At 40.3% G+C, this 18355-nt stretch overlaps 1 protein-coding gene across 1 annotated transcript; it reads left to right on the top strand.

The window, feature by feature from the left end:
- Nucleotides 1-16261: 16261 nt before the first annotated feature.
- LOC114397136 lies at nt 16262-17101 on the top strand. Its single transcript, XM_028359251.1, has 2 exons — nt 16262-16628; nt 16803-17101. Exons 1-2 carry the CDS (start codon nt 16262-16264, stop codon nt 17099-17101), a joined length of 666 nt encoding a protein of 221 aa, XP_028215052.1.
- Nucleotides 17102-18355: the final 1254 nt, after the last annotated feature.

The following is an 18355-nucleotide window of genomic DNA, read 5'->3' as shown; positions in this document are numbered from 1 at the left end:
GCAGGGAGGAACTGACGGAGAGCTCACAATAGGTGAGGGGAGTTTATTATAATTTTATGACTTTGGTACCATAATTGGGGTCAGGAAACCCAATTATGGGAACGTATGTCTGTCCCTGTGTATAATAATTTTCAAGAAAAACAATTTTTTTGACTAATGGGATGCTATACATTTGTTATTGATAAATGACATTATCATTGTTATAAGACTTGTGTTGTTTAAAGACCTGGAGAGTGTGAATCTCAAGCATGAAATATATATGTATGTATGTGCGAAATATGATTTACTGATGATATTGTTATTAATGATATTAATTGATATGAGGTGACGTTGATGTTTATGATAATGCTGAGAGAGCATGACGTTGTTATTAAAGATGATATTGATAATAATTGATATGATATGATGTTGTTTTTGATGATTGTGTTGATATGAGATGATATTGTTGTTGGTTATAATGTCATTGAGATGGGATGATGTTGATGTTGATAATGTTATTGAAATGAGATGATGTTAATGTTGAGAATCACATTGAGATGAGATGAGGTTGATGTTGATGACATTGAGATGAGATGTTGTTGATGTTGAAAATGTCATTATGATGATATATGTTGTGTATGTACATGGGGGATGTAGTGACCATGACGGATATCCCTGGTGAGGGAAATAGAGTGGTTAAAGAGTTTTAAGCATCTCTGGAGGGGGATGACTTAGAATCTTTAATTATCCACAGTCAGCGCATTGATGGTTCCCATGTTTCATACTTCATATTGCATGGAAATAGTATAAATTTTGTCAGTAAATACTTGTAGTTTCTCATGAGGGGGAATACTTGTGCTTGGGGGCATGTCACCCGGTTTGGAACTCGCTTGAGACTCAGGCTGATCACCATGGGGGGGGGAGAGTTGTTTGTGCATGACAGGGTGACCTTGACACTGGCCGCCTAGTTTTCCTAAGTGACAGTGTCCTGTGGACATGCTTAGGATATTTCCTAATGGATGGCACCACATTGTGTCGCAACCTACCCTATGACGGGCGTGCGGGCGAAAAGCAAAAGTGCGTCTTCCAAAAAGAAAACGCATGGAAGTCGCCACCAACGTTTATTTAAGGAAAATGTTAGAAAAAGCCAAATAGAGGTCTGTGAATTTTGAACATAGGGGTTCAGGAGTTGTTTACGAATAGGAAAGGTATTAGCACCCCACGCGCTGGTTACAAGGGAGGACAACCTTTAATCAAGTGTGCTCAACGTGACTTCAAAATTATTTATTTTCCCAAGAGTGGTGAATTGCTTTTATTACATTATTTTATTCTTTTTTTCTCTTTTTGAGTCGGCAAGGGTGTTGCCCTTGCTCCTACGTGTCCCCAAGTGTGATGAGGAAATCAGACCTCCGTAGTTCTTTAAAGTGAGAAAGTTTGTGTGTTGAGTTGGTTTTATGCTTTTGAAAGATTCATTTTTATTACAAACAAGAAGGTCGTTAAGGAGTTGGACCTTGAAATGATCTCAAGTGATATTTGATGAAGAGAAGTTTAGTTATGAGTTGATTTTTATTTTGGTTTTGTTTATTAACTTTCAATCTTTTTTTAAAGACAATTTTACAGCACTAGTGATCGGTCAGGGTTAAACTTTACAAATAAAAACGGGATCACCAATGATAAATGGAGAAGATGAATATGCACATAATAACAGAGGGGACCCCTAAGGGTACATAGATTACATTCAACTCTTGAAAAAAAAAAACTAACCGACTGTTGCACGAGGGACACAAAACATGAGAATGATGTAGGGGATGATCATGGTCGCGATTCGGTAGCGCCTCGGCTTCGCTTTTCTTCCTTTTTCCTCTTCTTTCTCTCTTTCTCTTTCTTTTTCCAACTTCTGAACCCTTAAACCCATCCCCTAGATGAGCTAATGCTTAGCTTTGAAGGAATGAGCTCGTCCAGGTGAGCTAGTTGCTTAGGCACGAAGCCATTTCATGGCCCAAGCGAGCCAGATGCTAGCCTAGGCGAGCTAGGGTCTAGAAAAATCCAAACAAAAGACCCTTTTGCCCCCTTCCTTGGTATCCTTTTGTTTTCTTGATCAAAACACTGAGTGATTCCTTGCTTCGCACTGTAACTGGCATCGAATACCATAATTCGACTAGCAAGAATCAAAATATCATATCGAACGATATTCCCCAGACGAAATTAGGGTCTGACAATTGTTCTTCTTTACTTTCCTTTTATTGAAAATGAAAAGACAAGTAAAGATAAGGACACTAATTTCATTTGAGCGATCTTGCTATTTGAAACTGGATGCCAGAGGAAACAAAGGAAGTGAAACCGAAAAAAGCAAAAGGACATTGACATTGAAATATCAAAAGCATCAAGCAAAAGACGTTGTAGTCTTGTAAAACATAAGACTGGAGATATCGAAGTCTTTGTAAAAGACTGAAGAGATTGAAGTCTTGTAAATGTAAAAGATAGAAGACATTGAAGTCTTTGGAAGTGTGAAAGACTGAAGACATTGCAGTCTTGTAAAAATGTAAAACACAGAAGACATTAAAGTCTTTGGAAATGTAAAATGTAACGACCCGCCTCGTCGCTACGATATCAACACTCTAATATGCGATAATTTCAATTTTTATAAAAAAAAGACTCCCTTAATTTGCTTATGAAAATATAAGTAATTTTGTCACAACATACATTCACCCAACAACATGCCAGTACTTAAGTGAATATACATAATTATATAGGAACAGTAACTAGGTACACATCATACAGATAACGGAAATTAAATATGTTCATAAATATAATTAAAATCCATGTTTTACATCTTTAACTCAACAAAGTAGAACTTGAAAGCCAACTACGGAGGAGTTGATTACAGAACACAACTCTCTCCCAAAATAATGCCAACGTCATCATGTCGGCTCAGCGGCTCCTCACCAAAATCTTACTCCCTGCACCCTGCCGCTGTCATTCTGCTCCCACGAACAATGTTCACGATCATCACAGGTATCAACCACACAATACAAAATTGCAAGGGTGAGTTCATTATAAAAAGAACCAATACCAAATCCAAATAACCACAATTAGCAAGGAACATAGGCAAACATTATGAGCTTACACAACATTCATTATTCAACACTCACATCCAACAATTATTTATCATCCACATTCCACAATTACTCATCATCCATCCATGGATCCCATCAAGACTGCACAGAATGATGCATGCACCTGACTCAACACTCAGATGCAATGTGGTACGTACCAACAACCAAAACCCAGGAAATAACCTAAGTGTGTCTACACGACACTCTCACTTAGGAAACCATGCAGAGTTCGTCAAGACTACCCAGTTGTGCACGTAACTGCCCCCCCCCCCATAGGTGATCTGCCTGAGGCCCAAAGGAGTTGCCTACCAGGTGACAAGCCCCCTCAATACAAAGTACACTCTACCACAATTATTCTATTTCCTGTATCAGAAATGCTTAGATTCTCTAACCACGTAAAGTGCCTAAGCATCCCCTCAGAAATGCTTAGATTCTCTAACCACGCTTGTCCCCCACGAATGGGCCATCCGACAAGGTCAGTGCACTCCACCCCCATGAACATACACTACATACGACGTATGAACGTGGCCCAAAGCAAGTGACAAAGACCATGGACCAATTAAAGCACCTAAGCATACCCTCAGAAATGCTTAGATTCTTTAACCAAGCTTGTCCCCCACGAATGGGCCATCTGACAAGGTCAGTGCACTTCGCCCCCCACGAATATACACAGCATCCAACGTATCGAACATGGGCACCATCAAGTGCAATGACCATGGACAAATTAAAGCGCCTAAGCATCCCCGCAGCGAATGCTTAGATTCTTTAACCACTCTAGTCCCCCATGAATGGGCCGTCCGACAAGGTCAATGCACCCCCCCATGAACATACACAACATGCACATGCCAATGCATTTCCAACATCAATCAACATTTCATTTTCATATCATTCTCAACATAAATATCATCTCGTCTCAATGACGTTATCAACAACAACAACAACCTCATTTCATATTCACATAATCATCAACAATAACATCAATTCATCTTGACATGGTCTTTATTAACAACGTCATCTCAAATTAATATCATCATAATTATCAATATCACCACATATCAATTAAAATCCTCAATAGCGACATTAGCAATAAATCGCATTCCGCACATACATATTTTCTTTCATGCCTGAGATTCACACTTCCTAGGTCTTCAAACAACACAAATCAAATAAAGACATCAATTTCATTTATCACAATATATATATATCGCATCCCATTCGTCAAAACATAGTTTTTCCTAAAAATCAACATGCATATCAATGACAATTATATCGCATCTCATTAGTTAAAAACATTATTTTCTATAAAGGAAAAATCAGCATGCAACAGGGACAGGCAGTTCTCCTCTCCTCATAGCTAAGTTCTCTGACCTTAACTATGGTGTTAAAACGGTAAGTTTTATAATAAACTCCCCTCACCTATTGTGAGCTACCCGCGGGTTCCTCGTCATGTCACTTGGAGATTTCATTTTCGTCCCCGCTCGTCGGTTCCACACAAGCCTCTACCATACCATAACGAAGGAGACTTAATATGGATTTCAGAGACAAAGCTAGTGACAATATTCTGAGTCAAAACCCTTGTCAAAACGTAAGGGCTAAAGGGCGTTTCGGGTTTTAGAAAAGGAATATCATTTTTGAAATTTCGATCATGCCAATGTGACCGGGGTTCGGTGTAGGTCACGAAAATAAAACTCATTTCATGAAGAAATAAGGTTTTACAAAGTCTCTTTCTCTAGGGTTTTTCAAAGGAAGCGCAAAACATGCAATGGCGGTTTCCAAACTCAGAAATGATGCAAAGGTAAGATGAAACTAACAAGAAACAAGCATAGAACCATGGTTACCTCAAGGAAAACCATGAAGGTCAGATCGGGCTTCGTTCTCAACCGAAACCGCGAGACAAGTTGGAAGATTCCGCTCTGATTGAAAGGTTCCTCTCGTTGTGGAGTTTCAACGGAAGACAACGATGGTTCGTGGTGGCTAATGGTGGTTATGGGTGATGGAGAAAGAGCTTGGAACGTTGGAAATGGTTTTGGAAGAAAGAAGGAGAAGAAATGACGTTTTTCCAATTGGACTACAAAGCTCAAAACGCACAAGTGACTAATGCTCTCAGAAACGGAAGAGTCGCGCAGACTCCAGCCATCTTTTCAAAGATCCCGACGGTCAGATCGTGGAAACATGTTCTGTGAAGCTCCAGACCAAATTTCGAGAAGATCCAACGGTTAACGAAGGCTGGACAGCGTTTTTAACAAGACAGATACATGTAGCTTCCTTGAGAAGCTTCATTAAGAGGCTTCCTCGAGAAGCTTCCTCATGGCTTCTTTGAGAAGCTTTCTCGAGAGGCTTCTTTGAGAAGCTAGATTCTCATCTACCCACACCCCTCTATTAACTAAACTCATCTCCTTGCAATTAAAACACGAATAAAATAACACGGCAAAAATAATCAAACATCAAACATAATTACTAATAATATATATATATCAGGGTGTTACATAAAAGACTGAAGACATTGAAGTTTTGTAAATGTAAAAGACATAAGACATTGAAGTCTTTGGAAATGTAAAAGACTGAAGACGTTGAAGTCTTGTAAATGTAAAAGACTGAAGAGATTGAAGTCTTGTTAAAAAAAAGTAAAAGATAGAAGACATTGAAATCTTTCGAAATGTGAAAGATTGAAGACATTGAAGTCTTTGGAAATGTGCAAGACTAAAGATGTTGAAGTCTTATAAAAGTAAAAGACTAGAGACATTGAATTCTTTGGAAATGTAAAAGACTGAAGATATTGAAGTCTTTGGAAATGTAAAAGATTGAAGACATCAAAGTCTTGTAAAAAAAGTAAAAGACATAAGACATTGAATTCTTTGGAAATGTGAAAGACTGAAGACATTGAAGTCTCGTAAATGTAAAAGACTGAAGACATTGAAGTCTTTGGAAATGTAAAAGACTGAAGACATTGAAGTCTCTGAAAACTTTCACTAAATGCAAACACGCTTGGTAAAGAAATCAAACCCCCAAACCAATCAGAACAACACACATTTTTTCCAAAAAAAATGCAATAAAAGAGGAATGAAAGTACAAAGATAGAATTTCTCATAACCAAGAATGAGATTAAGACATTTTGCATTTCGTTTCTAAAGAAACATTAGAAGAAACACTGGATTCAATTAAATAGAGGAAAACCACTCAAAGGTGTATAAAACCTCACACAGGAAAGTGTTTCCTCTCAATTCCACACACAGACATGTCATAAATTAATTTTGCAGGTCATTTCCCATCAAATCAAGGATAAATGCGCATAATCATCATGGATCACTAGGTCATTTTTTTGGTTGTACCCGTAGGAGATTTCGGCTTTGGTTACTTTGGTTTCTTTTTTTGTTTTCGGTGTGAATAGGAGAGCGGACATGAAGATTTGGCCAGTAACTTTTGTTGGATCAAGTGGCCTCGGAATAATTAAGAAGGGGGGGGGATTGAATTAATTATTAAAGAACCTTTACTAATTAAAAATCTATCCTTCTTAATGTTACTTGATTCAATTAGGCTTTTATTATAATGTTAAGAAAGTAAAGAACAGAAATAGAAACTTAACCAAAAGTAAAAGCGATAATTAAAGAGTGTAGGGAAGAAGAAGACAAACACAAGAGTTTTATACTGGTTTGGCAACAACCTGTGCCTACATCCAGTCCCCAAGCGACCTGCGGTCCTTGAGATTTCTTTCAACCTTGTAAAAACCTTTACAAGTAAAGATCCACAAGGGATGTACCCTCCCTTGTTCTCTTTGAACAACCAAGTGGATGTACCCTCCACTTGAACTGATCCACAAGAGATGTACCCTCTCTTGTTCTCAGTTACAACAACCCAAGTAGATGTACCCTCTACTTGTACCACAAAGGATGTACCCTCCAATGTGTTAAGACAAAGTTCTCAGGCGGTTAGTCCTTTGAAACTTTGTGAAGGGGAAACAAAAGATATCTCAGGCGGTGAGTCCTTTGAAATCTTTTGTTTAAGGGAAAGAGAAGAATCAAAAGAATTCTCAGACTGTGTCCTTTTGAATTCTTTGAAAAGGGAGACACAAAAGAATTCAGGCGGTTAGTCCTTTGTTCTTTTGGAAAAGGGAGAAGAGAGACACAAAAAGAATTCAGGCGATTAGTCCTTGTTGAATTCTTTTTGGCAAAGGGAGAAGAGAATAAAAAGATATAGCACACTTTTGTTTTCTGTGAAAGAATAAGGTTTGGAAACCAAAAAACCATGAAAGCTTTTGGCAAAGGAAGAAGAAGAAGAAGTTCAAAAAGATGTTCAAAAGTATGTGAAAAAGTTATTGAAATGCAAGTCAATGTGTTGCTTTTATAGACTCTTCATGTCTGGTCAAGAAAAACATTGGAAGAGTTATAACCTTGAAAAAATCTTGAGAAAACCATTAGAAGAGTTACATCTCTTGATTTTTATTCAAAACTTGTCACTGGTAATCGATTACCAAAACCATGTAATCGATTACACAAAGCATTTTATGAAAAGATGTGACTCTTCACAATTGATTTTGAATTTCAACGTTCAGATACACTGGTAATCGATTACCAATATATTGTAATTGATTACACCATTTAAAAAAACAATTGGAACGTTGCAAATTCAATTAAAAGCTTTTGAAATCAAACTTCGCCACTGGTAATCGATTACAGGAAACTGGTAATCGATTACCAGAGAGTAAAAACTCTGGTAACTTAGAAAATTTTGAGAAAAACTCTTTTGAAAAACAAAACTGTGCTATGTTTGTTTTTTGAAAAATCTTTTCAATACTTCCCTTGTGAAGTCTTCTTGATTTCTTCTCTTGAATCTTGAATTCATCTTCTCTTGAATCTTGAAATCAAACTTCTCTTGATTCTTGAATCTTCTTGATTTCTTCTCATGAAACTTGAAATTAATCTTGATCTTGAACTTGTTGACTCAATCTTGAAATCATTATCTTGGGCTTTTTGTCATCATCTTTGTCATCATCAAAACTACTTGAATCAACTTGATTCATCATCATGAAGCTTGCTTCTACAACTTTAAATGAGCGATCACTTCATATCCTTTCATGTCTTGACGAAGTTACCATTATTTTTTTTCTTCCTTAATGATGAGGACATGACCAAGAGCAAGGGCAAGGATCCAATTGAAGGACTTGGAGGACCTATGACAAGGGCTAGATCAAGGAAAGCAAAGGAAGCTCTTCAACAAGTGTTGTCCATACTATTTGAATACAAGCCCAAGTTTCAAGGAGAAAAGTCCAAGGTTGTGAGTTGTATCATGACCCAAATGGAGGAGGACTAAATGGTGCCACTTCGTCTCAATTTTAGAGTGTTTTGTTTGTCTAAATAATGGCCCAATCCATGTAAAGTTGGCTGACCAAAAATATGTTTTGGGTTAATCAACTAAAGGGGCTTTAGTTTGGTTTAGTTCAAGTTGTAATAAGGGCCCAATTGGCAGCTTAGGCATCAGCCTTTGGGAGACCAATTGGTGATTGGCTCGATGGCTTTTGGGGTGACTTTTGGTTGCCACAATTTCAGTTACACTCAGCCATTAAGTTCTTCTAATTTCCTAGGTTAGTGGATCATTACTAAATTTAAGTGGATTGTAATTGCCTTTAATGAAGCATGTATAAAATCTGATGGTAAAGCTTCTTTATAAGCTGAAGCATTTTATCAATAAACACAAGTTGAGTTTTATTCAGAAAAATTAGAGTCTATCTCTTTTATCTTAGTGAGAGTGATTCTCCTAAGTTCTTGAGTGATTCAAGAATACCATGGCTATATCAAAGGACTTTCACATCCTTTGTGTGTTGCCCTCGCAGGAAAGAGTGATTCTTTCATTTCACCATTTCATCTTCAACCTTGTTCTTTCAAACCACAATTCCAAAAATTCCAATTCTACCTAGAATTATCTCGTGACCACAACTCTTGTTTTACTCGCTCAAATTAAGTGATTCTTGAGCCTAAATTGAAATTCAAAACGAGATCTTTCACCTCGTTTTGGGATCACCTCATTTGGAGCCTTGTAGCTTGAGTTATAGTCATTTCTATATTTCTGTCCAACCACCACTTAACCTACGTTTTTACCATCTCATTCATCCATTTTATGCCAAGATTCACCTTATTAAGGCTCAGGAAATTAGCCACTGCCCAACCCTTGAATCTTTCCAATTTCTCATCCTTTTCTTAATCAATTTTCTGAATTTTCCAACAAGGTTTAATCCTAGACGATCCTAAGTCAGCCCTTGTGCAACGAAGGTTCATATCCCTTTTTACTCTTTACAACAACTTCGTAAATGGTTCAGATGTTTGTTTATTCCAAAGAACTTATTTTTCCTTTTTCTTTTCGCTCTTTTCCACTTCTTGATTATATATATATATATATATAATAATTATTTTTTATAAATACCTAACTTCCTTCAAAACCCACAACTAGCCACAAAAATGATAGAAATCTCCCTTGAAAACACTCCTGCTCTCCCATCCTAAGGTAAGGTAGGAAGCTTTCATCCTAGGTTTAGTGTTTTGACAAGATTCAAGTGTCTGGCTCAAAGGGCTTATGAAATGGCAAAAACAAGGTGCGTTGGGACATCTATTTGGCCAATGGCTTGAAATGTAAAGCAGAAAGAATGCCCAGATCACTTCCATGAATCATATGTTATGACAATTAGAAATTCATGCAAAACCAATTGTAGAACATACCCATGCGGACACTCAACATAAAATTTGTGGGCACACGCAATCTCTAAAGCTTAGGGCATGTTTCTACATTCAGGTCAAATCAGTGTTTCAACAATTGTTCTTTTATCAAGTCCATGCAAAAACGTTTGAGTCCATTTTGGTATTTGGGAAAGTCCTTCATTATTTTCATCCACAAGATACACAGTTTTTTTCAAAAAAAAACTTTTTGTTGTGTTTCGATCTACAAGATTTCCAAAAAGGACTGGTGGGCGTTCATTTCAAAAGCTCGATAGTTTTAAGAAAAAGGTTGGAATCCTAGGCAAAGTTATAATCCAAGACTACACCATCAAACATCTAAGTGCGCATGAAAATAAATCAAAAAATAAACCACGCGTTAGTTTTTTTTCTTTTTCAAACAATCATCACAACAAATAACATAACAAAGCAATAAATAAGACAAAGACAAGTTCACAAATTTAGAAGATTGTGGTCAGGGAACTCAGCCTCCTCCAATGAAGAAATCAAGCAAATCTGCCATGTCTCCATCATCCTCAGCTCCACCTTCGTCCCCTTGGGTAGTTACTTGGGCATCTGTAGGACCTGCCTCCTCCTGAAAATTGGGCCTATCCCCAGGCCATGCGACAATGGCTCTAAACTACTTGGGAGTAGGCCACGGGTAAGGGTTGGGGTCATGGCAATGCTAGTGCAGTGTATACTAATAGAAGCTGTCATTCAACTGCATCTGGCCCCTATGGTTTGCTTCCTGTTGATCAACCAAATGTTGTATGTATGCATGCATCTGGAGCTCCATCCTTTGCATGTGAGCTGAGATGGACTCTAGAGATGGTGACTAATGTGGAGGCGGTGGTGGTGCGTCTGCGGCCGGTTGCTGTTGCTGGTCTTGCCCCGGCTGCTGTACCTGCCTCGGCATGCAATATTTCTCAATGAATGTCTTGTTAATGGGAGGCCGGATGAGCTTTGTCAGTGCAACCGGTACTCATAGAATTGGAAGAGACCTTTAATCAATGCCGAAAACCCTAGTGCCCTATTGGACTTCTCTAGGTCCACTGGGTGTCTCAGAGGTGCAATACCTACAAACTGGTGGATGGCATCTGAGATAAGCTGCGCCACATGAACACTGATCTGGGTCATGATGTTGTAGACCAACTGACAATTTGGGTAGCGTGAGATCAAAGTTATGGTCACTGGGAAGGATGTTACCGAGCAGGAATGTCATCTAGATTTGAGTTAGAGTGGTCATGCTAGTGCACACGATCCGCACCCTCCTCCCTGCTATGCTCCATGCAAAATCATCTCCCGGGGAGAAAAGTAGCTGACCTATGGCTTCTTCATCAAAACCTGAAAATTGACTTCTTCTCTCAATGTATTTGCATCGTTTTCCCTCTTCTAAGATCAATGGGTGCCCCAAGAATTGGTTGATAGCATCTGTGTCATATAGGATCCATTGGCCCCACACCCAAGAGCGCTTGTACACGACTCCTTCTTCAGTGGGCTAGGCGTTTGCGTAAAACTCCATGACTACTTTAGGATCATACTTCGCCATAGGCTCTGTCAGCTGTGTCCAACGCCTCTTGGCAACTTCAGCTTGGAATTCCGCATACTCTCCCTCCACTAGTTGGACCCGTCTTTCTTTGAGAAAAAACCAATACTTAATCACCTCAAAATGATGTTGATGCTCCTCGCTTCGAAAGCGATATCCATTAAACTCAATTTTCGCTGGTGGAGCTGCACTGGATCCTTCACCTGTAGCGGCCTTCCTAGCTCATTTAGCAGAAAGTTTCTTCAGGGCCATCTACGACAAAAAGAAAAAAAAGGCAAAACGAAACTAGTATCTTAGAAAAATTTTATATTTCAAACAATAGCTAGTCATTGATTTTTTTTTAATTTAACTTTAATTCTTTTTTGAATTTTGTTTTTACTTTTATTTTTTATTGATATGTATGTATGTATGTATATATATATATATATATATATATATATATATATATATATATATATATGTATATATATATTCCTCGCACATTTATTTTTAGTAACCAAGAAGCAAATTTGTGCACAAGTTCACTCCAGAATAGCCTTAAAACATGAGTCCAAAACAACATCAAGCACAAATTTAATCTGCCTATTTGCTCCAATTTTAACAAGAAAATGGTGGTGATTTAAACTTAACAAGTTACTTGCCCATTGTCATACCCTAATTTTGTCCGGGGATGATCATTGGCCAACATTTGGATTCTTGCTGACCGAATTGAGTTGCTTAACGTTAATTGCCGCGTAATCCATAGGGTTTTGTGACTTTTCGGAAGGAAATGTGCAAAATACTCAAAATGGGGGAAAAATGGTCTCTTTAGGGACATTTTCCATCCCTTGGGCCCGCCTGGGCCCATTAGAAACTTAGGGATAACCAGCTCGCCTGGGCAAGCAAGTTACTTCTAGAGGAAGGCGAGCTGCTGTGCAACCTTCTCCCCTCATTTTCCTATAAATAGGAGTGAAGGACTGAGGGGAAGGGGTTCAGCATCATTTGTAAGAGGTTTTCACTGAAATTAGTGAGAAGAAGGAGAAATAAAAAGAATAATCAAGGCCGAGGTGCTTCCATAACGTTTCCATGATCAATTCTGTGACTGTTCTTCGTCCGTTCTTCATCATTTGTCATTCTTCGACCGATTAGTTTTCTATTTTGAAGCTTTGAATTCATTCTATGCACCCTTAGGGGTCCATCCTTGCTTTGCATGTCTTCATCTTCATTCTTCTACCATCGGTGATCTTTTTCTTTGTTTTAAGCAAGTTTCAACTGATCGTTTAAGCCATAATCTCACTTAATCAATGTTAAAATGAATTTCAACCGATCGCTTGTGTTGTAATCTCGTTTAATCACCGTTAACATAAACTTCAACCGATCGTTTGTGTTGTAACCTCAATTAATCATCAAAAAGATAAGTTTCAACCGTTCATTTACTTTGAAAGTTCTCTTTTAATGAGTTGGAAAATAACCAAGTGAAACCAAAGCTAAAATCAACACATAATCAAGCTTTTGTCCAAAAGAAAATCGCTTGAATCCGTTCAAAGGTCCAACGCCTTAATGGTCTTTTTTTTTTTTTACTTTTATCGGTTAAAACAAACCATTTAGAAGTCTAAAATCAATACTCCGCATAACTTTCTTGCTTTTGAAAGAACTACGTAGGTCTGAGTTCCTCATCGCAATTGAGGATATGTAGGAGCAAGGGCCCCGCTCTTGTTGACCCTAAAAATATAAAAACATAAAAAAGGGGAAATAAAATAAAGATTGAAGTCATGATTTAACATATTTAATTAAAGGTTGTTGTCCCTTGTGACGGACGCGTGGGGTGCTAATACCTTCCCTGCACGTAAATGACTCCTGAACCTTTTATTCTCAAAATTCATAGGCCTCTTTTGGTTTTTCTAACGTTTTCCTCAAATAAACGTTGGTGGCGACTCCACGCATTTTCCTTCCTTGGAAGATGCAGTCGTGCGCTTTGCGTCACCCTCTCGTCGAAGGGTAGGTTACAACAGTTGGCGACTCCGTTGGGGACTGTTTTTAGAGAGTTAGGCCATTTTAATCCGTGTGCGTTCTTTATCATGACTCACTCTTTTGTTTGTTTCCCTTTATTTCTCTTAAGTTCTTGTAAGCATATAACTCTTTGATGATTTTTAGAGTAATTTTTTATTTAATATATGCATTGATAAATATTTATTCATTTGATGCACCCACGACACCTACACTTTTTGCACACATTGTGAGTTGTTAAGGGTCCTATACCTGGGTCCACGGGAACATAGGAAGTGGAGGTGAATCTGTGGTCATGCTAAGTCTCCGACTTGCTTGATGACAGTGAAACCTCATCTAGAGTTTTTCTCTTTGATGATACATTGTCGCTGGTAGCCCCTACCGCCACAATGTCATGTTTGTGTGCGTCTCTGCTGTGTTATTATTTGATGGCGTTACCATGCTTGTTCGTTTAGTATATTTCTGTTTTGTGCTATCAACCGCGTGCTCTCGTGCATGTATATCTGTATTGCGTTGTCACTCATGCGTTGCATTTGTCTCATCATTTTGTCATGGGAAGTTGGAAGGTCTGCATCACCTTCTTAAATGCATACATGGAGCACTGTGGTAATGACTGCAAATGAACCATGATGCTCGAATGTTTGTGAGTAAGAAGAGATGATCTTCTGGGCTCTTGTGTCTGTAAAATGCATTTGTGTCATGCATAGCATAAGCATTCCTTCATGCATTCATCATATTTCCTCCGTGATAGGTTGTCGAAGTATTGATCAAATAGAATTTTTCATTCTAGCAAAACATGTGATCGAATCAAGCACCCTCGCTTAAGAAAAGGTTCTATCACGTCAAAATCAAAAGCCTAGAGGTTGCTAGTTTGCAAGAATTAGGGCAATTGATGGATCAACTCCAACGTAAAGCTTTCCGCAACACATATGGAAAGATCTGGGACCTGGCTATGATGATAGAAGTCTCTGTTGAAGCCATTGTGTCCCTCACTCAGTATTACGATCAGTCACTAAGATGCTTCACGTTTGGGGACTTTCAGTTAGTACCAACCGTGGAAGAGTTTGAAGAAATCTTGGGATGTCCGCTAGGAGGAAGAAAGCCATATCTTTTTTCTGGGTTCTATCCCTCCATGGCGAGAATAGCCAAGGTAGTCAAAATCTTGGGGCAAGAATTGGATCGAGTAAAACAAAATAGAAATGGGGTGGTCGGAATACCGAGGAAGCACTTGGAGGAGAAAGCAAAGGCTTTGGCAGATCAAGGTGAATGGGCTTTGTTCATTGACGTCTTGGCGCTGTTGGTATTTGGAGTCGTCCTTTTTCCAAATGTGGATGGATTAGTAGATCTAGCAGTGACCAACGCCTTCCTTGCTTACCGCCATAGCAAAGAAAGCCCAGTCGTTGGTGTGTTGGCCGATGCCTACGACACATTTGACTGAAGATGCGAGAAGAGCAACGCAAGGATTGTCTGTTGCACACCTGTCGTTTATGTGTGGCTGGTCTCGCACATCTTTCACCATGAAAGTAGACCTGTCTATCCCCTGCAAGGTTACTACATGTGCTCCAAGAAAGGGAAGGTAGTTTGGGAACAACTCTTGGCTAGTATGGTGGAGGCATCTGTTAATTGGTTCCCCCGATGGAAGGAAGGAAGAGTTGGAGTTCTGTCCTCATGTGAGGGGTTCTCAAACATCCCCTTGATGGGAACGAGGGGCTGTATCAATTATAATCTCGTCCTTGCCATAAGACAACTTGGCTACCCCATGAGAGGAGCGCTGTCGGAAGAAAGTATCATGCCCTTCATCGCACGGGGTTTCAGTGACCCCAAAGCAAGGATATTTCAAGGGGTCCGAAAGGCATGGAGCGTGGTGAAAAGAAAGGATAAGGAACTTAGGGGAAGCAGCAATGGGATCATCGGAAGCTATCACAAGTGGCTGAAAGCTCGGACGCAAGAGTTAGTTTGGCTCCCGAAGCTAAAGGCATCAAGTGAGGAAGAGGCTGAAACCCCTGAGGAGAGTGAGGAGGTGCAAGCCTTGAAGGTAGAACTTGAAAGGGCGCAAGCAATCAAGGAAAAGTTCAAGATGATAGCTATCAAGGTCTGGAAAGAATATGATGAACTGAGAGACATCAATGTGGCCACCGCTGAAGCATTGGAGCGGGAAACAAAGAGGGCACGAAAGGAAGAGTGGGGCCGAAACAAGTTCTGAGGGGCATTGTGGGGCAATAACAGCAAGCTTAAGCTTCGAAGGGCCGAGAGAGACCAGTCAAGAGTCGAAGGCATGATATTGGAGGACAAGTTGAAGGCTTGCCAAAGGTCAAAGAGGAGTTTTCCGAACAATTGAGCAAGATGGAAAAGAACATGTAGGCCATCATCGACCAATATAAAGAGAAGCTAAGTCTAGCCGCAACCCATGAACAAAGGCTACAGGACGAGTATGCAAAGGTGTCAATCCTGCAAGCAGAAAGGGAAGTGACAGAAAGAGTGATTGATTCATTACACAGAGAAGCAATGACGTGGATGGATGGTTCGCTTTCACCTTGAATGGGAGTCAAGAGCTTCCAAGACTACTAGCCAAAGCTAAGGTGATGGTGGATGTGTACTCGGCCCTCGAGGAAGTTCATGGGCAACTCGATTATTGTCAGCACATGATCGATTTGATGGCCTACATAATTAGGAACTGCTAAGGCAGTTGTATTTTCGCTTTAATTTTGACGAGATGAACTATTTGTTCCTTAATAAAAATAAGTTTGGTTCAACCTTATGTCTTTGCTCAAAATTTTGCGCGAGTCCAATACTTCGACAACTTATCCTTAGCATGCATTCATGTTTAGTTCTTTGTCGCATTACTCACTGTATTTCTTGTTCTTTAGGCAATAAACACCATAACTGAACACGCTTTAAGGCACCCCTATCGAACCCGTTCCAAAACTAGAGTCATGGGTGACATAGAAGAGGTGCAAGAACAAATGAAGGCCGATATGGAGGCCATGAAGGATCAAGTGGCTTCCATGATGGAAGCCATGTTAAGCATGAAGAGAATGAAGGAAAGAAACACGGCCGCAATTGTCGCCTCCAGCACCGCCACTGAGGCGAATCCTACCCATCCCTCTGCCATAAACCAAGCGAACCAACCCGCCCCGGACATGGTGGGACAAGGAGGGGAAGTGTTGGGTAGTACCAGTGGTCCACACATGGGGTATAATAGGAATGCTTACGCCTATGGCTTACCCCCAAATTATACGCCGCCCACCATGCACATGCCTAACGAGAACATTAATCATGTCGTTCCCGTTACCTTTGAAGGTCAGTAACCCCAGCTTATAGGAGGCGCTTGTGAAGAACCTCGAGAGCATGCTCAAGGGGACTTTGACTCATATCCCACTTTCACCGCTGAGGGACTGGCATGTAATGTTGTTCCTTAACCTAATACGGCGGGAGCTCCTCAACCCCGCCCTCTGCAACTGCTTCATTTCTCAGTAAGGGGGCCGCCTCTAGCAGTGGAAGGGAGAGAGAAACTTGATCTCATCGAAGAGAGACTAAGGGTTGTCGAAGGGTTCGGTGATTACCCTTTCGCTGACATGACAGAATTGTGTTTGGTACCTGATGTTGTCATCCCTCCAAAGTTCAAGGTACCAAATTTTGATAAATACAAAGGGACCACTTGCCCCAAAAATCACCTGAAGATGTATTGCCGAAAAATGGGGGCATACTCTAAGTACAAGAAACTGTTGATGCATTTCTTCCAAGAAAGTTTGGCTGGGGCAGCAGTCATCTGATATACCAATTTGGAGGCCTTTTGTATCTGCTCATGGAAGGATTTGATTATTGCCTTCATTAGGCAGTACCAATACAATACTAACATGGCTCCCGATAGAACCCAGTTGCAAAATATGAGCAAGCGAGAGCATGAGTCATTTAAGGAGTACGCCCAACGGTGGAGGGACTTGGCAGCACAAGTGGCACCCCCCATGGTAGAAAGAAAGATGATCACAATGATAGTGGACACGCTGCTGGTGTTCTACTATGAAAAGTTGGTGGGCTACATGCCCTCTAGCTTCGTAGATTTAGTATTCGCGGGTGAGAAGATTAAAGTAGGCCTGAAAAGAGGGAAGTTCAATTATGTCGCCCTGCTGGTACTAGTAATAGAAGATTCAGAATAAGTGGGGCAAAGAAGAAGGAATGGGATGCCCATGCCGTGACATCGGCTCCTACTTGGCCAAAGCCCTAGCAAACCCCTCACAACACTTACCAATATGCCCAACATCAACCAAGCTTTCCGGCCCGCGTTGGAAACCCCTCCAGTCCAGCGCCCCTCCAGCAAAGGGCATCCGCTCAACCACAAAGGGCCCCCACTCAAAACTCGGTTCCTACACAACCTCGCCCCGCCGGCAGCTCTAATCCGAGCGCAAGCGTCAATCCGGGAAGGAATTTCTGATAAAGAAACTTGTGGAATTCGCTCCCATCCTGATGTCGTACGCAGACTTGCTACCCTCTTTGATCACCAACCAAATGGCAATGGTATCCCCAGGAAGATTTTCTAGTCTTCTTTCCCTCGATGGTACAACCTCAATGCAACCTGCGCTTATCATGGGGGTGTCCCGGGACACTCGATAGAACAATGTATGGCCTTCAAACATAAGGTCTAAAGTTTGATCGATGCAAGTTGGCTGACATTCCAAGAGGACGGTCCAAACGTAAAGACAAACCCTTTTGCCAGTCATGGGGGGGCAGCAGTTAATGCGATAGAGGAGTGCGGACTCCAGAGCCCGAAGCAATTGAAAGATATGATAACCTCTAGGAGGTTTATATTGAAGGCACTGCGCGAGGCGGGCATCATTTGCCTCGACGGGGGCGAGGAGGATACCTGCTTAATACACCCAGGGGCAACACATGATGTAGAGGCATGCCCTGTGGCAGAGGACTTGCTACAAGGGATAATGGACCAAGGCCAGTTTGAAATTGGTGACGCAAGCAAGAGTGAGCTGACAAAAGCCCGAGCAAGCCCAAACAATTTGTGATCCACTTCACCA

The sequence above is a fragment of the Glycine soja genome, chromosome 18 (genome assembly GCF_004193775.1).
Source record: "Glycine soja cultivar W05 chromosome 18, ASM419377v2, whole genome shotgun sequence".
In the NCBI taxonomy this organism is placed as follows: Eukaryota; Viridiplantae; Streptophyta; class Magnoliopsida; order Fabales; family Fabaceae; genus Glycine; species Glycine soja.
The sequence above is the reverse complement of the archived record's forward strand: the minus strand, read 5'-3'. Positions and strand labels throughout refer to the sequence as shown.